This window comes from Engystomops pustulosus, chromosome 3 (genome assembly GCF_040894005.1).
Source record: "Engystomops pustulosus chromosome 3, aEngPut4.maternal, whole genome shotgun sequence".
NCBI lineage: Eukaryota > Metazoa > Chordata > Amphibia > Anura > Leptodactylidae > Engystomops > Engystomops pustulosus.
Window position 1 is genome coordinate 210,900,688 of NC_092413.1, and position 23,261 is coordinate 210,923,948.

Below are 23,261 nucleotides of genomic sequence, written 5' to 3' on the forward strand. Positions count from 1 at the left end.
TGTCATTGTTTCTTCCTTCTGTGATGTCATTAGCTCAGTCTTCTCTCTGTGATGTCACTTATTCAGCCTTCTGTGATGTCACTAGCTTTGTCTTCTCTCTGTGATGTCATTGTTTCTCTCTTCTGTGATGTCATTCGCTCCATCTTCTCTCTGTGATGACACTGAATCTTCAGAAACATCACGGAGAAAAGACAAAGCTAGTGACATCCGAGACGATGCAATCAGTGACATCACATAGAGACGATGGAACTAGTTATTAAAGTAAAACTGCATTGATTTCCAATTCAAAACAGCCCTGGTTTCATAGTCATATCTTCAAAGATGTAATCCTGTTGTGATGTCACTAGTTCGATCACTATTAGATGATGTCATCTCTCACCAATGTCACTGATCTCGTGTTCTATTAACAAAGTCATTGGGGGAGATTTATTAGAAGTCTCTGAGAGCAGAAATGTTCTAGTAGCCCATGGTAACCAATCAGAGCTCAGTGTTCATTTTAGAAACCGCAGTGGGGCAATGAAAGCTGAGCTCTGATTGGTTGCCATGTGAAACTAGAACAGTTGTGCTCTCAAACACATCTGATAAATCTCCTCCAACATCTGAGTTCCTTCAGTGATGTTATATTTTTGTGATGTCACAATCGTTCTCTTTGTGATGCCACAAGTTCTGTCTTCTCTTGGTCATGTCACTAGTTTTTACTTTCCCTCTCTCTGTGATGTTGCTGATTCTTTATTCTGTGATGTCAATAGGTTTGTATTCTCTTTGTGATGTCACTGTTTCCTTCTCCTTTGATGTAACTAGGTTTATCTTCTCCCTGATGTCACCAGTTCTAACATCTTGGTGACTTCAGTTACTTATTCTTGATGGGGATCTTCTTTGAGGTGCTATGTTCTGGCTTCTGTCACTCGTTCACCAGTTCTACCCCATCATGTGAGTCATATCACAGGTTCTGTCCCTCACATTTTACCACTTCTGTCTTCTTGTAGTGATGCCACAGTTTTGGCTTTTCCTAGTGATGCCAATAGTTCTGCAGTCTCTTAGTGACCTCACGGGATCTGGCTTCCCTCTGTGATGTCACAGGGGTCTGGCTTCCCTCTGTGATGTCACAGGGGTCTGGCTTCCCTCTGTGATGTCACAGGGGCCTGCCTTCCCTCTGTGATGTCACAGGGGTCTGCCTTCCCTCTGTGATGTCACAGGGGTCTGCCTTCCCTCTGTGATGTCACAGGGGTCTGCCTTCCCTCTGTGATGTCACAGGGGTCTGCCTTCCCTCTGTGATGTCACAGGGGTCTGCCTTCCCTCTGTGATGTCACAGGGGTCTGCCTTCCCTCTGTGATGTCACAGGGGTCTGCCTTCCCTCTGTGATGTCTCAGGGTCTGTCTTCTCCTTCCCTCACAAAATCTGACTTCCGTTCTGTAATCTCTTTTTGATGTCACTGGTTGGAAATGCTCCCTATCATCTCACTACCGTAGTTCTTTCTTCTGGTAGTGATGTCCCCAGATCTGTCTGTGATATCTTCTGTTTTGGTATGTCTTATTGATGTCACTGGTTGTAAGTGCTTCCTGTCATCTTACCAGTTCTGTCTTCTGGTAATGATGTCACCAGTTCTTTCTTCTGGTAATGATGTCACCAGTTCTTTCTTCTGGTAATGATGTCACCAGTTCTGTCTTCTTGTATTGATGTCACGGGGTCTGTCTTCTCGTATTGATGTCACTAGTTCTGTCTTCTCGTATTGATGTCACTAATTCTGTCTTCCCTCTGTGATGTCACGGGGTCTGTCTTCTCGTATTGATGTCACTAGTTCTGTCTTGTATTGATGTCACTAGTTCTGTCTTGTCTTGGTGATATCACAGGTTGAGTCTTATCCCAGCGATTTTACCGGCTTGTTCCTTCTGTGTTTGATGTCACCAGTTCTGTCATCTTGAATGGTATTCACTGTAGGACATTGGTACTCTGTAAGGGATCTCAACCATGACCACAGGGAGAAGAAGACCTTCATGTAGTCGTGGTTGAGATCCCGTCTTCCCTCGCATTGAGGTAAGTATTATTGGTTCATATTGCAATGGTATACAAAATGGCGCTCCCAGATATTGGCCACACCAAAAATGGACTATGCCATCAGTTTTACGGAACAGGTTGGGATTTATAAATATGAGGGACCTCCTCCTACATCCCTACACCCTACGAAGTATCATTAAAGCCCAATGACACCAGAATTGTCTCATCCTTACATGTGAAGCCCCCAATAGCTGACTTATGTCCACTCTTTCTCAGGTGGTTTGCCCTCATGGAAATCCAGATACTACTTGTACTTATACTCCACAAGTATGACTTCCAGCTCCTGGATCCAGTTCCTAAGCAGGTATTGTGTCAATATATTTATATTTCATATCTTCAACTAAAGCGGTAACCATTCGCACCAAAAATAAATCCTCCTGACATAGCAGATCTATTAGAAAAACTTTTCAGCAGCTAGAACCGAATAATGAGCCATGGAAATATTGACGTCATCAGGACACGGCGGCATCTGCTCGCCCTGTTCGACCCTCTTGACAAAAGTTAATAGCCCCTCTCTTATCATCTCAGGCAGCTACACTGACTCGATAAGGCCGCCGTGTCTATTAAAGCAGCAGAACATGTTTTCAAGCTAATTTATACAAGGATCTTTTATGGAAGCTGCAGACTTTTTATATTTGTTATTCAGTATGCAAATGAGCCTGAAGAGCTCTTGGAGTGTTACCAGAGCCCCTCCGTGGTGTAGCTACACAGGATTTTCAGAAGCACTGAGAAAGCAGTGGGTAGATGAAAACTGCTCCTATGCAGTATAACAGCCTGTGAAGCTACAGCATGGAGGGGCTCCGGTAACACCCCCAGTGCCCTTCCAGCTCATTAGCATAAATTTTAAAGTAGATTTTTAGAAGGAAGGAGACCATGGATAACAAATATAAGAAGATTACCCCAGTCACAGTGCCTGGATCTTTAAGTGATCGTCCTGGGTTTATCATGATAGATTTTACTAGATTTCTTTTAACCCCTTAACGCTGAAGCCACTTTTCACCTTCCTGACACGGCCCATTTTTTCAAATCTGCCCTGTGTCACTACAAGTGGTTATAACTTCGAAACGCTTTAACATATCCAAGTGATTTTGAAATTATTTTCTCGTGACACATTGTACTTCATGTTAGTTACAAAATTTTGGTGGTATGTTTTGCATTTATTTATGAGAAAATCAGATATTTGATGAAAATTTGGAAAAATTGAGTCATAACACCAGAAAACATAATGACTAACATTCACCAAATGTCTTCTTTATACCTCCGTGGTTTTTTATGCACACTCTTATTATTGTAGGATGTTATGGGGCTTTGAACGTTAGGTGCGATTTTTCACATTTTCATAAAAAAAGCAAAATCCTGCTATTGAGGGACCTGCTCAGGTTTGAAGTCATTTTGAGAGGCCTAAATAAAAGTAAAACCCCATAAATTACCCCATTATAGAAACTACACCCCTCAACGTACGTAAAACAACTTTTATGAAGTTTGTTAACCCTTTAATTGGTTTACAGGGGTTAAAACAAAATCGGATGCAATTTTGAAATTTTTTTTTTTTTTTACTAAATTAATGTGTTTTTCATAAAATGTACTAATTCTCAGTGGATAAAATACCAAAACGCTCCACAAAATTTGATACCCAATCTCTGTATAACCATACCCCATATGTGGTGGTAACCTGCTGTATGGGCACACGCCAGGGCATCGAAGGGGAGCTGCGCCATTCAGAGCAGATTATGCATTGTCACTTTATAATGGCTATACAATCTTTATTTTTTTGGCAATTTGGACATATAAGGGCTTATTTTTTGCGACATGAGATGAACTTTACAAATACTTCATTTTAGTGGGTCTGTAGCTTTTTGATGAGATTTTATTAACTCTTTAATGTATGGAGGAAAAGAAAATTGTCAATTTTGGGTTCTTTTTTTTTTGTATATTTTGGGGGTCGTACACCATACACTAAAAATACTATAATATTTTTATTCTCTAGATCACTACGATTACAGTGATACCTCATTTATATAGTTTTTTATATATTTTACAGGAAAAAAACAAATATAAAGAAAATCTCATTTGTTTTTGCATCGCCATCTTTTCGGAGATATAACTTTAATATTTTTTTGTTGACAGTGCTAGTTTAGGGCTTATTTTTTACGTGTTGAGTTGTCCTTTTCAGTGGTACCATTTTGGTGCACATAACTTTTTTTTGATCACTTTTTGGAACATTTTTGTGAAGGGATTTTATGAAAATTTACATTTTTTGTGAGTTTTTCGCGTTTTGTTATTACGGCGTTCAACCTACGGGTCCAATAATGTTTCTGACTTATTGTACAGATTGTTACGCACGCGGCGATACCAAATATGTGGGGTATTTTGGAAATTTTCAGGTTTTTTCACTTTATTAGATGTGTATAGGGAATGTTTGTGTTTAGGGGGACTTTAACTTTATTTAAAGGGGTTGTCCGAGTTTAAAAAAAAAAAATATATATATGTGGCCGGGAGCAGGCTGCCTAAAATAATAAAGATGTACTTACCTCCGGTATCCAGCGCTGCTGTCGCTCTGGTCCGGGCGCCATGTAAACAAACATGGCCGTGGGGCAGCGCTGGATTCAGCTTCCGGCCGGCCGTGGCCGGGTACGCCTATCCGTCCCTATACACAGCATTGTGTATGGGGGCCGGAAGGTTGTCGGGTCCGGCCGGAACTGAGTCCAGCGCTGCTCCGGCGGCCATGTTTGTTTACATGGCGCCCGGACCGGAGCGACAGCAGCGCTGGATACCGGAGGGCACCGGAAGGTAAGTACAGCTTTATTGTTTTAGTCAGCCCGCTCCCGGCCACATAGAGTTTTTTTTTAAAACTTGGACAACCCCTTTAATTAATTATTTTTATTCAAAAGTGTGTTATAAGTGTTTTTTTACCTTTTTTCTTTACTTTTACTATTCTACACTAATACAGTGTAATACAAATGTATTACACTGTATTATGTGACACACTGAGCATGCCGCGCATGCTCAGTGTGTCACAGCCGGGTCCTGCAAGAAGGCAGGGACCCGGCTCCCAGCAGGAGGATTGCGCAGCCCCGGGCACCGGCAGTCCCGGGGCTGTGATCGGAGCAGCGGACCCCTACCCCCGGTAAGCGCCGAGGGGCGGTCCGATTCAAGCTAAATGCCCCTGACACGCTGCGGTCAGCGCAACCGCGGCGTGTTAGGGGTTAACACCGCGATCGGAGAAATCTCCGATCGCGGGTGTTAGAGGCAGGTGTCGGCTATAATATATAGCCAACACCCGCAGCTTCTGGCGCCGGCTCCATTCAGGAGCCCCACGGACCGCACTTTTGTCGGACATCCCAACGATTTCCGTTTTGCAACGCAGGGACAGGGATTTAAAAGGGGTTTTTGGCGCACGCGATCGTATTTTGCCGCAATCGCACTGGCTTTCATGCGACACAAATCGGGGGGGGGGGGGTGGAGGCATGGCCGTCGGACAATCTGATGGATTCGGACAAACCGCGGGATTTAACGTAAAAATTGTGTCGCACTTACATGCATCGGGAAGAAGAATGTGAACTCCGGCGGACCTGAGCAGGGAAGCGACACATGCAGGAAATCGGGCGCACAATCTTAGTGAATCGCGTCAGAGTTCATCCTCATCGGACAGTCCGGATCGGGGATCGCGCATGTAAATGTGCCCTACTATGTCATACTATATTGCGGTGGGAAAAGTGGGAAATTTCAATGCAAAAAAAACTAAATTTGGAAGATCTATCAAAACTGCTTCAAGGTAAAAGTGATGCAGTTACCTGTAGCAGACAATTACATTTTTATATAAAGGCTTTGGAAAAGCGTTTTGGGGAGATTTATCAGAAGTGTCTGAGGTAAAACAGTTCAGGTTACTCAGGTCCACCAATAAGAGCTCAGCTTTCATTTCCTAAACTGCTGTTGGAAGCCAAAAACTGAGCTCTGATTGGTTGCTATGAGCAGCTAGAACAGTTTTGCTTTAAGACACTTTTGATTAACACAGGCAACTTCCATGATGCGTCGCCATTTCTGGATTTTTTGGTGAACGATAGTTTTTGTTTGGTAGTGGAGATTAGTTTGTGACCCCCATCTATATTCCAACCATAAAAAATTATATACTGGCCTAAAATAGATCCTACACAATTTATAAAATGGAGGAAAAGAAAAGCTGCTTTGATGTCCCATAGCAACGAATCACAGCACACGTTTCATTTTGTATTTTGCCCTTGGAGAATGAAAGCTGTGCTTTGGTTGGTCGAAATGTACACCTCAGGCAATTTTTAAAAAATATATGCCATATTAGCCAGAAAAATAATAAAATGGTGTCAAATTTGTACCGCGGGGGTCACCTCACCTGTGTTGTGGACAGCGGGGCAGGGAGCTGTCTATGCTTATGGCTTCAGTTCATCTCAATATTTCAAGTTGAAAATTTTTTACTAAAAATTTTTTTGGGTGCCAATCTTTATGCCATTTTAATCTAGTTTTTCCCAAAAAATGTAGTAAAAAATTACAAATAAAATTACTACAGGTTGATATTATGACAATAATGGGGCAGATTTACTTACCTGGTCCATTCGCGATCCAGCGGCGCCGTCCACCAGGTGGCGCTGCTGCGCTGAAAAGCATCGGAACGCACTGGAGTTCACCGAGCCGGGCTGAGTGAAGGTAAGTGCAAGCTCCGCGACAGATTTTGTTTTTAAATGCGGCGGTTTTTCCGAATCCGTCGGATTTTCGTTCGGCCACGCCCCCCGATCTTCCTTCCATGTATGCCAGCGCCGATGCGCCACAATCCGATTGCGTGCTCCAAAATCCCGGGGCAATTCAGGGGAAATCGTTGCAAATCGGTAACACGTCGGGAAAACGCGAATCGGGCCCTTAGTAAATGACCCCCAATATGTCATAATGACTCAGGGTTTGTAATAATTTAGAGGGGTTGCTTGCTATAGGCCTCTTAATGGCCCAACTCCTCTTTGTTTTCACTAGTTAATTAAGCCCCTTGGCACGGCGGATTAGGAGGCATCTCGTTAAGTTAATCAGCCCAGTGTCACAGTGGAAAGTCCAGGTCACCCCTGAACACGGCGGTGTGATGTGATGCCATCCATTGCCTCGCATATTTCTCATTGTTGTCATATGAATCACAGATTGGAAGGGGAAAATGAGTGTTGATAGCTGTGTATGTGCTGGAGCCGCTCCACCCCGCTGACAGAATGATGACCTTGAGCGGTATTACTAACGTTTTTGTATCATATAACATTGTGTGTGGGACAAGAAGCCGACCGGCTGGAAACCACAGACTCAAGGGTCACTTATGATGTTTCATGGCAGAGTTGTTTTTCCTAGAAAGCACCTATTATATTTTCCATATACAAAAGACTTATGCAAACGAAGATAGTATTCACTCAAAACTTAGCAACGCGATCAAAGCGTAAAAAGTCACTGTGTACATACATGACATTACTTATCCTGTATTGTACTACAGAGCTGCACTCACTATTCTGCTGGTGCAGTCACAGGGGCACATTTACTTACCCGCTCCCGCGGAGTTCACAAAAGTGCATTGTGAGTGCGCCCGATATCCTGCATGTGTCGCTTCCCCACTCAGGTCCAACGGAGTTCACCATCTTCTTCTTCCTGGTGCATGTAAGTGCATTGTCACAATTTGAAAGTTAAATTCCGCGCTCAGTCCAAATCGGTCGGATCCTCCGACCGCCCGCCGATTTCTGTCGCAATAAAGCTAGAGCAGCCGAGCCACAATCCGATTGCGTGCAACACAACCCCAGTTAAATACCTGTCCCGGTGGTGCAAATCCCGAAAACATCGGAAAAACCGACGAAAGTGCGGCTGCAGACCCTTAACAAGCCCCACTGTGTACATACATGACATTACTTATCCTGTACTGATCCTGAGTTACATCCTGTAGATCTTTTATTTTATATAAAAGTAAAAAACATAACAATACAAACAAAACATAATATACAATATATACAATATATTACCTGCTGGTCCAGCCACATTCACACCTAGTGAAAACAATAACTTAAAATACACCGAAATGAATGAACACCAAATACCACAACCCCCACCCAACCGATTATCACAACCTAAACCAAACCAATAAACAAAGACAAGCCACACCCACAAATAAAACATAAATGACTATAAATATACATAAACCCACCCCACACCCTCTAATAACAAACCACCCCACACAGATCACATCCCACACCCTTTTTTTTTTTTTTTTTTTTTTTTTTAAATATATAATAACAAATACACACAACACTACACTAAACTAAATCCCTCGCCCGCACCCTCCCCTTCCCCCCAGACACTGGTCTAACGTCCAAAGTTTGCGTTAAGTAGTCCAGACCAGTGCCCAGGGTCATAGAGTCCAAGGTCAATCTTCGTAAATCCCACCACCATCACCCCCCTCCCAACCTAACACTATGTCCCAAACCCCACTATATACAATATATACAATATATACAGTATTTCAACATAACATAAAGAAAACAGAATACAAACAAAATCTCAACAACTTCAATCCAAACCACATAAAGCCCAGGTTCGGCGCCTGCAAGCCCCTACATCACTACATGCTCAGATACAAAACAAAAATCTACAGTGCAGCATCAGCCCCACACCAGGAGAGGAGATGACAGACTAAGGGACACTAAAGGAGAACCCCCTCCAAAGGAGAGAGGCCCTCCCCGTGCCCAGCGTCTCATACTCCAGAGAGCGCACCTTCACCAGGTCACCCAGAATGTTCCTAACCACCTCAACAACCGGGAGGATTTTACGCTGCGTCGATACTAAACACCGTGCGTTCCACGTGTGGTACCTGACCACTAGACTGACTAGGAATAACGTGCAGCGGTCCCATCCACCCAGGCCTCTGAATGCTCCATAGGCCCACTCCGCATAGGAGAGACCGGCCAACCCGGGCCAATGGATGGAAGCGCCCACCCGGTTGTACACCTCTGTGTTAAAGGGGCACTGAAGCAGGAAGTGGTCCATGCTCTCCAGCAGGCCACCGCACTCCTCCCGGGGACAACCCCTTTCCTCAGAGCTCCTACACTTCAGATTGTCCCTCACACACAGCTTTCCATGGAAGCAGCGCCAAGTCACGTCCCAAAACTTCAATGGGATCCTGATAGAATTCAAAAGACCTAAACCCACCCCAAGATCCCGACTTGGGCAATCCCTGAGGGCCAGAGGCTTCTGGAAATGGGTCAACAGAACCCTCTTGTCAAGGACTTTCCTCGACATGGTCCTGATCTCCCACATTCCCAGACCCCACCGGCGAATCACCTTCAGAACCGGGGTAGCGTTAGCCGGAAGATGCCCATGTGGTGTACGGAGATCCTTCACTCGCCCTCCTGTCTCCCATTCCTGGAAGAAAGGCCGAAACCATCCCCTGCAGGAGTATACCCACGGAGGAGCCCTCTCTTTCCAGAGGTTTGCTACATTGATCTTAAGAAAGGTATTCACTAGGAATACCACAGGGTTGACCATACACAACCCTCCTTGTCTCCTCGTGCGGTAAGTAACCTCCCTCTTGATAAGGTTCAGCCTATTCCCCCATAACAGCTGGAAGAACAGACTGTAGACCCGAGTCCAGAGGGGTTCTGGCAACATGCACACACTGCCCAGATAAATCAGCAAAGGGAGCAGGTAGGTTTTGATCAGATTAACCCTTTCTCTGAGGGTCAAAGACCAACCCTTCCACTGGTCCACCCTCTGAGCGGCGATCTTAAGCCTGCCGTCCCAGTTTTGCATGGGGTAATCCCCCTGGCCAAATTCGATGCCGAGAACTTTGGCAGAGTCCTGGGGCCCTGGAAGAGTGTCCGGGAGATCAAAGCCCGGACCTCCCTCTCCCAGCCAGAGACTCTCACACTTATCCTGGTTGATCTTGGACCCAGAAGCCTCTGAGTAGCGGTCAACCTCTGACATCACCCATTGCGCCTCCCCTCCCGAGGACACGAAAACGGTGACATCATCGGCATACGCTACCACCCTTAGAGTGGCTTCCGGTGCTGCCCGGTCCATCCCGACTCCCACCAACGGCCCATGATCAACCCTCCTAAGGAATGGGTCAATCGCGAACACGTACAGTAGTGGGCTCAGAGGACAACCCTGGCGAACACCAGACCCAACCTCAAAAGAGCGGCCAATCCAACCGTTCACAAGCGGGAAACTCTCTGCCCCTGCGTACAAAACCTTAAGCCAATTGACAAACTCCCCTGGCAGGCCATACCTCAGAAGGACAGACCAGAGGTACTCGTGGTTAACCCGATCAAACGCTTTTGCCTGATCCAAGGACAGCAAGTACCCCTTCCAGTTACCAGCCCTGCCCTGCTCCACTGCCTCCCGGACACAAAGCACAGCACTAAATGTACTACGGCCTGGAACAGAGCAGTGCTGGGTCCCCGAAAGGAGCCGGGGCGCAAACTGCACCAGCCGATTAAACAGCACCTTTGCCAAAACCTTTCTGTCTGTATTGAGAAGCGCTATGGGACGCCAGTTCTCAATACGAGATCGGTCCTTACCCTTTGACAGGATAATCAGGGCAGACCTCCTCATTGACTTCGGCAGAGCACCCGAGGAAAGACACTCATTGAATACCTCAGTCAAGAGGGGAACCAAGGCGTCCTTAAAGGTCTTATAAAACTCGGATGTTAAGCCATCCGGACCCGGCGATTTCTTGAGGGCGAGCCCTTCAATCGCCCGGCTGACTTCCTCTTCCCTGATCATCTCTGTCAAAACATCAAGAGAGGGGTCTACTCCTGGCTCAGGGACAGTTTCTGCCAGGAAAGCCGACATCACATCCCGATCTAGATCCTTCCTGCCCAAGAGGTGTGAGTAGAAGGATCTGACGACCTCCAGAATCCCTGATCTGGACCTTTTCAGGGATCCCGTACTGTCAACCAGTCCCGTGACAACTTTACCATTCACTGACATCTTGCAGTTTCTGTAAGGGTCGGGCGAGCGGTATTTCCCGTAATCCCTCTCAAAAACCAAAGATGCGTGTCTATCGTACTGACACCTCTTCAGCAAGGATTTCACTCTGGAGATGTCCTCACGACTACCTCCAGTCGAGACGAGATGCTCGAGTCTCCTCCTCAGGCCCTGATACAGGCGGTACCTGTCCAGGCTCCTGAGGCTCGAGAGCTGGCGGAAGAATCTCGCCACCCTTTTCTTGAGCATCTCCCACCACTCTGACTTACTGCTACAAAGGCCCAGCAATGGTACCTGGCTCTGAAGAAAGTCCTCAAAGGATTGTCTGATCTCTACTTCTTCCAGGAGAGACGAATTGAGCTTCCAGTAGCCTCTTCCCATCCGGGGGGTCTCTGTAACATTCAGAGAAAACAAAATTAAACAGTGATCGGAGAACTCCACCTCAACAACGGACACTGCTGAAGAGATGGCTTCCTCCTTTAAATAAAACCTGTCTATTCTAGACCTACAGCTACCCCTATAATAGGTGAACCCCGCGTGGCCTGGGGTGTGCCGGATGTGGACATCCACCAGGCGAGCCTCACTAGCTATGCTATTAAGAGCGACGCTATCATAAGTCAGCTTGTCTCTGGAACCTCCCCTATCCTGGGACCTCGTGACAGCATTGAAGTCCCCTCCAAAGACCACCTGCCGACTTGTAAAAAGGTAGGGCTTGATCCTCATAAAGAGACACTTCCTGTCCCACTTGGACTGGGGACCATAGATGTTAATAAGACGAAGTTCTTGTCCCTTCATGAGGACATCCAGGATCAGGCACCTCCCCATTTCTAACTCAATAACTCGTCGGCATTCTACCGGTGCGGTAAAAAGGACCGCCACTCCGCTATACGGCTCGGCCGCAAGAGACCAATAGGAAGGCCCGTGTCTCCATTCCCTCTTAGCTTTATACACGGCCGCCAAATCTGGCAGCCTGGTCTCCTGCAAAAATAAAATGTCGGCTTCAACGCGGCCGAGAAAATCAAAGGCCGCAAATCTAGCCGCATCAGACTTAATGCTGGCGACATTAATGGACGCCAGCGTCAACGGGGTGGGTGCCGCCATCATGAGTGGTTGAGTTAGACGGCTTTCTTTTTCCCACCGCCCTTCTCTTCAGTTTCGGAAGAGGACCCTTTCCCTCTCTTTTTTGAAACTGTAGTGTCCATATCAGCTCTTTCATCCTCGTCTCCGGACTCCAGGTCAGTCTCCCATTCTGAGGACGAAGCATCCTCAGCGGAAGACTCAGCATCTCCTGAAAGCCCTCCCGCCCTCTCCGGAACCTCACCCTCAACCTCTGAGGCAGAGACGTTGTCAAGGGCTTGGAACCGGTTGAAAGGACCAACCAGAGGGGAATCAGTTTTACCTTCCTTAGGCTTCTGAGTCAGGGTGAGAGAAGATTCTAAATCTCCCTTCTTTTTCTTTTTCCTTTTGCCCTGCTTGCGCTTTTCCTGTAGCCACGCCCTACTATCCTCATCCATACTCTCATAATGGGAGGATTCTGAGAGCGTGGCCGCTTCCTCCCTCTGGATCCTCCTGACCTCCTCATCCAACTCATCATTCCTCGGGGCCTCAGCAACAAGATTGGGCTGAAGGACAGGGCCAGGGGCAGTGACCCGCGACTCCCCCACCTCCCTGTCCCTTTGGCGCCTCTCCTGACGCCTCTGTCGTGATGGCGTCACTTTATTATCTTTCTTCCCTGGCCCCTCAGTTCCTCCGCCTCTGCTAGTCCCCTCCCCAGCAGATTCGGCCTCATGGCCTTCACCCACCGGAGCCAGAACCGCATTAGCAAAAGAACGAGGACAACGGCTGAACGGGTGACCTAAGTCACCACACAGGTGACACCGAATCTGCTTACAGGATGCAGCGAGATGGCCGACACCCCCACACAACGCACACTTCTGCACGGTGCAGTTTGCGCTGAAATGTGTGGGGTCACCGCACCTGTGGCACAGCTTAGGCTGACCCTGGTAGAAGATCTGGATGCGATCCCTCCCCAGGAAGGCTGATGAAGGGATGTGGGCGACTGAGTTACCTGAAACCTTTAACTTCATCATAAAGGTCCAGGCCCCTGACCAGATACCAAACTCGTCCCGATTTTTCCTTGGCGTCTCTAATACTTCACCATATCGCCCAAGCCAAGTCATGATGTCATAGCAAGAAAGTGATTCATTACGGGTTAAAACGGTCACTTTCTTGACCTGATTTTGGCGAGACACTGCCTGAACAGCAAAGTCTCGCCAACCGGGCATGTTCTTTTTCAGCTCATAATTCCCCCAGAAGAGCTCAAGTCCCTCCGGGCGAACAAAACTGACATCGAACTCAGATGTGCCATAAGGATGAATCAAGGCAAAGATGTCTATTGCCTTGAAGCCCATCTCTAGGAGGAGCTCAACCACCTTAGTTCTAGGTGGACACGCATCACTGCCCCGCCACCTAAGACGGACCACATTCCTACGGGCGCCACCTGGCCCGGCTGTCGGGAGGGACCATGCAGTTTCCCCCCCTCTATTTTCTCGGAAGGCTCCAAGGCCGTGCCTCTCTATCCAGAAGGACAGATCAACCTCTCCACCCTCTACAGTGATTGATCTTTCCCCTTTTCTCAGAGCCTCCAGAAGACGCTGCTGCAAAATATTGCCCCTAGGGCCCGAAGACGAGGAGGATGCGAAATCTCCCCCAGCAGTGACACTGGCATAACTTCTACCACCGCTGGGGGTTGCCACCGCTGGGGGTACAACAGGACCAGATCCCACCACACCCCCACTCATAACAGCCCTCTTATTACATGCAAAACATCCCACAACGCCATCACCTCCCACCATAGCATCACCACAAGTCCCAGCAACTCCTCCAGCCACACCAGTATCTCTACTCACAGGAACCTCCCCAGTTACAGCAGCACCTCCCACCATAGCAGCACCACTAGTCCCAGCAATACCTCTCTCCATACCACCATCTCCACTCACAGCAGCCCCGCCACTCACAACAGCCCCCTCATCCACAGCAACACTTCCACTCATAGTAACAACATCACCTCCCACCATAGCAGCACCACTAGTCCCAGCAATACCTCTCTCCATACCACCATCTCTACTCACAGCACCACCATCACCTGCATTTTCTCCCCCTGATAACGATCCTTCAGCCACAGCACCATTCACACTCGCTGGACCAGCAGTAACGACGGACGGCAGGACAGCCTCAGCATCTCTGGCCATAGGGGCAGAGGCCACCTCCACAGAACCAATTCCCCCGGCCTGCATGATCTGTCCAGAGGTGACCCCAACCCCAGATTGGCTTTTGCCCTCCGCTTCTTCGGCGTCAGATGTCAGTTTGCGTTTGCTCGCCGTCCGTCTTTCACCAGTCTCTACAGGATTTCTATTTTCATTATTACCAATACCAATACAAAACAGGACTTTTTTGAAATCGCCACCGCTGGGAGGACTGGGACTGGGACCCGTAACCGACGCCGACACCAGGCTGCCCCCCCCTCCCCCTGGGGAGCAGACCACAGTGCCAGTGCTAGATGGAGCGCCCCCCGCGGGGCGACACTCAGTGTCCGGCCTTTCAGCCGATGCTTTCCCTGCTCCATTTCCACTACTACAAGCAGAGATGGAGCTTTGCGCCTCGCCACCTGGCTTTGTAATCTCCCTGCACCCTTGCACCGGGTCCACAGCAGAACTCGGGGGGGGGTTTGGGTAGCAGGGCTTGCACAGTGAGCTGACCCTGCGCTGTGCCCGGGGGGGTTTACAGGGAGGGGGGTAAAGATGAATCTTACCTCTTCTTGCTGCTTGGGCCTGGTCTTCTTCGCCTTCCTCCGGCTGCTCCCCCCAGCGGCTTCCTCTGGGATTTCATCACCAAAAGAAAAGTTCTCCATGCGCACTGGGGACTCGAGCAGCCGGATCTCCGCCATGAGCGCCCCTCCCTGGCTGCCGGTGTCACTGTCCTCCCCCGAGCGAGGTGTTACTGCTGGCTGTCCAGCAGGGGGCCCACTGCACGAGGCCTGCTGATCTTCCTGCAGGCCGCCAGGTGGGAACTGCTGCTCGTTATCATCATCATCCTCCTCCTCCACCTGGCTTGCAGGCTGCAACCCCTTCAGCCTCTGCTCTCTGTTATCAGCCATGTCTGCAAATCTGTCATCATTCAACAATTTTTCTTTGAATGAACCGCCGTTCTCGCTAATAAAAGTCTTTCTTATAAGAAGCTTCTCAATGTCTGATTTTAGTCTTTTAATTTCACTGGTAATCTCCGTCCTCTGCTTCCCCATTGCTGTATTCACCCTGGCACGGGCACAACGCAGCTCCTCCCGGAGCCTCCTGATGGTCTTGGTCGCCTCTTCATACTCACAGAGGTGGCTCTGGACCCGGGAGGCATAGGTGGACAAAGACTCCCGGGGTCCCTGCACCGCCCAGCCTCCCACCGCATGGTCAGCCTTACCTCTGTGAGTACTCCGCTTCATGGCTCCAGCCCCGGAAGGACCGCTCCCACCCGCACCGACTTGGGCATTCAGCTTCTGGGTTCTCCGCTTCTCAGGGGGAGCAGGAGCCGTATTGCTACGACTCCGGGTGGAACGTCTCACCCCTGAGTCCTCCATAGCGCTGGCCGGTTGCTGTCCTTTCCTGCCTCCCGCCGGCCTAGACCGGGAAGCAGGAGCCTGGGACTTGGCTCCCTCACTCATCCCCAGGAACCTAACTCCCTCCCTGGGAGAGGAGAGAGCAGGCCCTGGGCGGGCAGATCTTCCTCCAGGAGCTCAGGAGCACAAACACACAGCAGCTCCACACACAGCCACACCCTCTGCTAATGAGATAACGATCTCCAGAGCTGCACTCACTATTCTGCTGCTGGTGCAGTCCCTGTGTACATACATGACATTACTTATCCTGTACTGATCCTGAGTTACATCCTGTATTATACTCCAGAGCTGCACTCACTATTCTGCTGTTGAGGCAGTCACTGTACATCCATGACATTACTTATCCTGTACTGATCCTGAGTTACATCTTGTATTATACCCCAGAGCTGCACTCACTATTCTGCTGTTGAGGCAGTCACTGTACATACATGACATTACTTATCCTGTACTGATCCTGAGTTACATCCTGTATTATACTCCAGAGCTGCACTCACTATTCTGCTGCTGGTGCAGTCACTGTGTACATACATGACATTACTTATCCTGTACTGATCCTGAGTTACATCCTGTAGATCTTTTATTTTATATAAAAGTAAAAAACATAACAATACAAACAAAACCTAATATACAATATATACAATATCTTACTTGCTGGTCCAGCCCCATTCATACCTAGCAAAAACAATAACTTACAATACACCGAAATGATTAAACACCAAATACCACAACCCCCACCCAACCGATTATTACAACCTAAACCAAACCAATAAACAAAGACAAGCCACACCCACAAATAAACATAAATGACTATAAATATACATAAACCCACCCCACACCCTCTAATAACAAACCACCCCACACAGATCACATCCCACACCCATTTTTTTTTTTATTTTTATTTTTTTTTTTAAATATATAATAACAAATACACACAACACTACACTAAACTAAATCCCTCGCCCGCACCCTCCCCTTCCCCCCAGACACTGGTCTAATGTCCAAAGTTTGCGTTAAGTAGTCCAGACCAGTGCCCAGGGTCAGTTCATAAGTCCACCACTATCACCCCCCTCCCAACCTAACACTATGTCCCAAACCCCACTATATACAATATATACAATATATACACTAATTACAACATAACAAAGAAAACAGAATACAAATTAAACCTGAACAACATCAATCCAAACCACATAAAGCCCAGGTTCGGCGCCTGCAAGCCCAACATCACTACATGCCCAGATACAAAACAAAAATCTACAGTGCAGTATCAGCCCAACACCAGGAGAGGAGATGACAGACTAAGGGACACTAAAGGAGAACCCCCTCCAAAGGAGAGAGGCCCTCCCCGTGCCCAGCCTCTCATACTCCAGAGAGCGCACCTTCACCAGGTCACCCAGAATGTTCCTAACCACCTCATCCACTGGGAGGATTTTACGCTGCGACGACACTAAACACCGTGCGTTCCACGTGTGGTACCTGACCACTAGACTGACTAGGAATAACGTGCAGCGGTCCCGGCCACCCAGGCCTCTGAATGCTCCATAGGCCCACTCCGCATAGGAGAGACCGGCCAACCCGGGCCAATGGATGGAAGCGCCCACCCGGTTGTACACCTCTGTGTTAAAGGGGCACTGAAGCAGGAAGTGGTCCATGCTCTCCAGCAGGCCACCGCACTCCTCCCGGGGACAACCCCTTTCCTCAGAGCTCCTACACTTCAGATTGTCCCTCACACACAGCTTTCCATGGAAGCAGCGCCAAGTCACGTCCCAAAACTTCAAGGGGATCCTGATGGAATTCAATAAACTCAAACCCACCCCAAGATCCCGACTTGGGCAATCCCTGAGGGCCAGAGGCTTCTGGAAGTGGGTCAACAGAACCCTCTTGTCAAGGATTTTCCTCGACATGGTCCTGATCTCCCACATTCCCAGACCCCACCGGCGAATCACCTTCAGAACCGGGGTAGCGTAAGCCGGAAGATGCCCATGCGGTGTGCGGAGATCCTTCACTTGTCCTCCTGTCTCCCATTCCTGGAAGAAAGGCCGAAACCATCCCCTGCAGGAGTATACCCACGGAGGAGCCCTCTCTTTCCAGAGGTTTGCTACATTGATCTTAAGAAAGGTATTCACTAGGAACACCACAGGGTTGACCATACACAACCCTCCTTGTCTCCTCGTGCGGTAAGTAACCTCCCTCTTGATAAGGTTCAGCCTATTCCCCCATAACAGCTGGAAGAACAGACTGTAAACCCGAGTCCAGAGGGGTTCTGGCAACATGCACACACTGCCCAGATATATCAGCAATGGGAGCAGGTAAGTTTTAATCAGGTTAACCCTTTCTCTGAGGGTCAAAGACCAACCCTTCCACTGGTCCACCTTCTGGGCGGCGATCTTAAGCCTGCCGTCCCAGTTTTGCATGGGGTAATCCCCCTGGCCAAATTCGATGCCGAGAACTTTGGCAGAGTCCTGGGGCCCTGGAAGAGTGTCCGGGAGATCAAAGCCTGGATCCCCCTCTCCCAACCAGAGACTCTCACACTTATCCCGGTTGATCTTGGACCCAGAAACCTCTGAGTAGCGGTCAACCTCTGACATCACCCACTGCGCCTCCCCTCCCGAGGACACGAAAACGGTGACATCATCAGCATACGCTACCACCCTTAGAGTGGCTTCCGGTGCTGCCCGATCCATCCCGACTCCCACCAACGGCCCACGATCAACCCTCCTAAGGAATGGGTCAATCGCGAACACGTATAAAAGTGGGCTCAGAGGACAACCCTGGCGAACACCAGACCCGACCTCAAAAGAGCGGCCAATCCAACCGTTCACAAGCGGGAAACTCTCTGCCCCTGCGTACAAAACTTTCAGCCAATTGACAAACCCACCCGGCAGGCCATACCTCAGAAGGACAGACCAGAGGTACTCGTGGTTAACCCGATCAAACGCTTTTGCCTGATCCAAGGACAGCAAGTACCCCTTCCAGTTACCAGCCCTGCCCTGCTCCACTGCCTCCCGGACACAAAGCACAGCACTAAATGTACTGCGGCCTGGAACAGAGCAGTGCTGGGTCCCCGAAAGGAGCCGGGGCGCAAACTGCACCAGCCGATTAAACAGCACCTTTGCCAAAACCTTTCTGTCCGCATTGAGAAGCGCTATGGGACGCCAGTTCTCAATACGAGATCGGTCCTTACCCTTTGACAGGATGATCAGGGCTGACCTCCTCATTGACTTCGGCAGAGCGCCCGAGGAAAGACACTCATTGAATACCTCAGTCAAGAGGGGAACCAAGGCGTCCTTAAAGGTCTTATAAAACTCGGATGTTAAGCCATCCGGACCTGGCGATTTCTTGAGGGCGAGCCCTTCAATCGCCAGGCTGACTTCCTCTTCCCTGATCATCTCTGTCAAAACATCAAGAGAGGGGTCTACTCCTGGCTCAGGGACAGTTTCAGCCAGGAAAGCCGACATCACATCCCGATCTAGATCCTTCCTGCCCAAGAGGTGTGAGTAGAAGGATCTGACGACCTCCAGAATCCCTGATCTGGACCTTTTCAGGGATCCCGTACTGTCAACCAGTCCCGTGACAACTTTACCATTCACTGACATCTTGCAGTTTCTGTAAGGGTCGGGCGAGCGGTATTTCCCGTAATCCCTCTCAAAAACCAAAGATGCGTGTCTATCGTACTGACACCTCTTCAGCAAGGATTTCACTCTGGAGATGTCCTCACGACTACCTCCAGACGAGACGAGATGCTCGAGTTTCCTCCTCAGGCCCTGATACAGGCGGTACCTGTCCAGGCTCCTGAGGCTCGAGAGCTGGCGGAAGAATCTCGCCACCCTTTTCTTGAGCATCTCCCACCACTCTGACTTACTGCTACAAAGGCCCAGCAATGGTACCTGGCTCTGAAGAAAGTCCTCGAAGGATTGTCTTATCTCCGCTTCTTCCAGGAGAGACGAATTGAGCTTCCAGTAGCCTCTTCCCATCCGGGGGGTCTCTGTAACATTCAGAGAAAACAAAATTAGACAGTGGTCGGAGAACTCCACCTCAACAACGGACACTGCTGAAGAGATGGCTTCCTCCTTTAAATAAAACCTGTCTATTCTAGACCTGCAGCTACCCCTATAATAGGTGAACCCCGCGTGGCCTGGGGTGTGCCGGATGTGGACATCCACCAGGCGAGCCTCACTGGCTATGCTATTAAGAGCGACGCTATCATAAGTCAGCTTGTCTCTGGAACCTCCCCTATCCTGGGACCTCGTGACAGCATTGAAGTCCCCTCCAAAGACCACCTGCCGACTTGTAAAAAGGTAGGGCTTGATCCTCATAAAGAGACACTTCCTGTCCCACTTGGACTGGGGACCATAGATGTTAATAAGACGAAGTTCTTGTCCCTTCATGAGGACATCCAGGATCAGGCACCTCCCCATTTCTAACTCAACAACTCGTCGGCATTCTACCGGTGCGGTAAAAAGGACCGCCACTCCGCTATACGGCTCGGCCGCAAGAGACCAGTAGGAAGGCCCGTGTCTCCATTCCCTCTTAGCTTTAAACACGGCCGCCAAATCTGGCAGCCTGGTCTCCTGCAAAAATAAAATGTCGGCTTCAACGCGGCCGAGAAAATCAAAGGCCGCAAATCTAGCCGCATCAGACTTAATGCTGGCGACATTAATGGACGCCAGCGTCAACGGAGTGGGTGCCGCCATCATGAGTGATTGAGTTAGACGGCTTTTTTCTTACTACCTCCCTTCCCTCTACTGTCCTCTGAAGATGAACCCTTTTGCCTTTTCCCTTCAGAATTGGGGCAACTTCTTTTTAACGAAATTGAGGTGTCCATGTTATTACTGGCCCCCAAGGACCCACCCGGACCACCCTCTCCTTCGTCCTTGTCTCCTGACTCTGAGTCAGTCTCCCACTCTGAGGACCCAGCATCCCCAGAGGATAGAGACTCGGCGCCCCCTGCAGGCTGCTCCGCCGCCACCTCCAGAACCCCACCCTCAGCCTCCCCTTCCGAGGAGGCGATCTCATCGAGGGTGAGGAACCGGTTGGAAAGCTCAACCAGAGGGGAGGAAGTTTTCCCTTCCTTAGGTACCTTAGATACACCGCGTTTTTTCTTTTTCTGCTTGCGCTTATTTTCTAGCCAAATCCTGTTATCCTCATCCATACTCTCATAATGGGAGGACGTGGAGGACATGGCACCTTTCTCGCGCTCCATCCTCCTGACCTCCTCATCCAACTCATCATCCCTCAGGGCCTCAGTAGCATGACCAGCCTCTGAGGAAGGACCAAGGGTCACCCCAGCAACCTGAGGTTTCCCCAGTTCTCTCCCTTTTTGTCTGGCTTCAAGCCGCCTCAACTGAGAAGGTGACTTATTCTTACTTTTCTTCACAGGCCCCTCAGCTCCTCCACCTCTGCAGGTACCTTCCCCAGCAGAAGCAACCTCATGGCTCTCCTCCACTGGGGTCACAACCGCATTGGCAAAGGAGCGAGGACAACGGCTGAAAGGGTGACCGAGCTCACCACACAGGTTACACCTAATGTCCTTACAGGATGCAGCGAGATGACCTAGCCCACCACACAAAGCGCACTTCTGCACTTGGCAGCTGGCGCTAAAGTGGGTGGGGTCACCGCACCTGTGACAGACCTTCGGCTGCCCCTGGTAGAAAATCAGGATTCTGTCCCGCCCAAGAAAGGCTGAAGAAGGAATGTGGGCGACCGTGCCGCCTGAACACTTCAACTTCATCATGAAGGTCCAGGCCCCAGACCAAATGCCAAATTCATCGCGGTTTTTCTGAGGTACCTGAACTACTTCGCCATAACGACTTAGCCACGTCATGATGTCCATGCAAGAAAGTGACTCGTTACGGGTCAAAACGGTCACCTTCTTGACTGTGTTTTGGCGAGACACTGCTTGCACAGCAAAGTCTCGCCATGCGGGCTCGTTCTTTGCCAGCTCATAATTCGACCAGAAGAGCTCTAAGCCCTCCGGCCGAACAAAGCTGACATCGAACTCCGGAGTACCATAAGGATGTATCAGGGCAAAGATGTCACTAGCCCTGAAGTTCATCTTCAGGAGGAGCTCCACCACCCTTGACCTGGGTGGGCATGCGTCACTGCCCCTCCAGCGAAGACGAACCACATTCCTACGGGAAGCACCGGGCCCAGTTGTGGGTAAAGACCATACAGTCTCTCCCCCCCTTTTCTCTTGGAAGGCTGCCAGGCCATGCCTGTCTGTCCAGAAGGACAGATAAACATCTCTCCCCTCTACATTGATTGACTTTTCCCCTCTCCTGAGAGCCTCCAGAAGACGCCTTTGCAAAACGCTATTCCCAGAGCCAGGAGACAAGGAGTTAACCCCACTTGCCCCAGCGGTGACACTCGCATAGCTCCTTATGGGAGCGGCCACCACTGGGGGTGCAGATGGTCCAGCACGCACACCAGGATCACCCCCCTCAGCACCATTCACCACCCCAACATTCACCACACTATGTACAATACTGCCTCGCTTCCTTGCATCACTCACACCAGCTGGGCCAGGAGGACCTGGGGTTGCCTCGGCGTCACTGGACACTGGGGGTAGAGCCACCTCCATAGCTGATACAGCCTGAGAAGAGACAGCTCCAACCCCGATCTTACTTGTGCCCTCTGCCTCATTGGCATTAACCCCTTGTTGACCAGCTGTTTTAATGTTTGAGCACCGCTGCTCGCTAGATGCATGAGGTCTCTTTTCTTTATGAAGTCCGGACAGTCTCTTGTTACCATCTCCTGGGTCAGATGATCCAATGCAAAATAATATTTTTCCTGCACCCTTTCCTGCAGGCTGCACAGGACGCTTGGGAGGCGCCGCACTACAAGCCCCAGCAGCCCCATCACACTGCCGCTGCTTACCGGAGCAAGCAACAGCCACAGCGCTAGGGGCCACAGGAGCCACCGCCACTGCCCCTGGCACCGGGCCACCCCCCCCTCCCACTGGGGGGCAGCGCACAGTACCAGGACCTGCTGGATCGCCCTCACTGTCCGGCCTTTCGGCCGATGCCTTCCCTGCACCATCCTTGCTACTGCAAACAAGGCTGGTGCTCTGCGCCATGATGGAACGTGGCTTTGCACTCTCCCCGCACCCTGGCACCGAGTCCACTGCAGGATTCGTGCTGGGCTGGGTAACGGGGCCTACACGACAGGCTGGCACTGCCGCCCGCCCGGAGGGAACAGGGAGGGGACGAAACACCAGATTCACCTCCTCAGACGCCTTGGTCTTCCTGGCTCTCTTCTTTCTCTTTGGGTCGTCATCTGGCATATCATCGCCGAAGGAGAAGTTCTGGAGGTGAACTGGGGACTCAAGCTGACGGATCTGAGCCATTAGCGCCCCCCCCTGGCCGCTGTCATCACTTTCCTCCTCCAGGTTGGCAGAGCCGCAGCCTGATGGTAATGGCGCTTGCTCCGCAGGCAGCCTGTCGTGCGAGGCCTGCTGGTGTTGGTGCAGGCCACCAGACGGACACGGCAGGTCTTCCTCCTCCTCCTCATCATCGCCATCATCCGCCTGGATCTCAAGCCCCTTCAGCTTTCTCAGCTGCTCTTGTTGCAT

The 23,261-nt window shown here is 49.8% G+C and overlaps 1 protein-coding gene across 1 annotated transcript in view; it reads left to right on the forward strand.

Moving 5' to 3' along the window:
• CYP39A1 (cytochrome P450 family 39 subfamily A member 1) overlaps positions 1 to 23,261 on the forward strand; it is a 57,336-nt gene that overhangs the window by 25,766 nt on the left and 8,309 nt on the right. Inside the window, exon 11 of the mRNA XM_072143715.1 lies at positions 2,272 to 2,359. Coding sequence (XP_071999816.1) covers positions 2,272 to 2,359 — 88 coding nt within the window. The remainder of the gene's footprint in view (positions 1 to 2,271; positions 2,360 to 23,261) is intronic.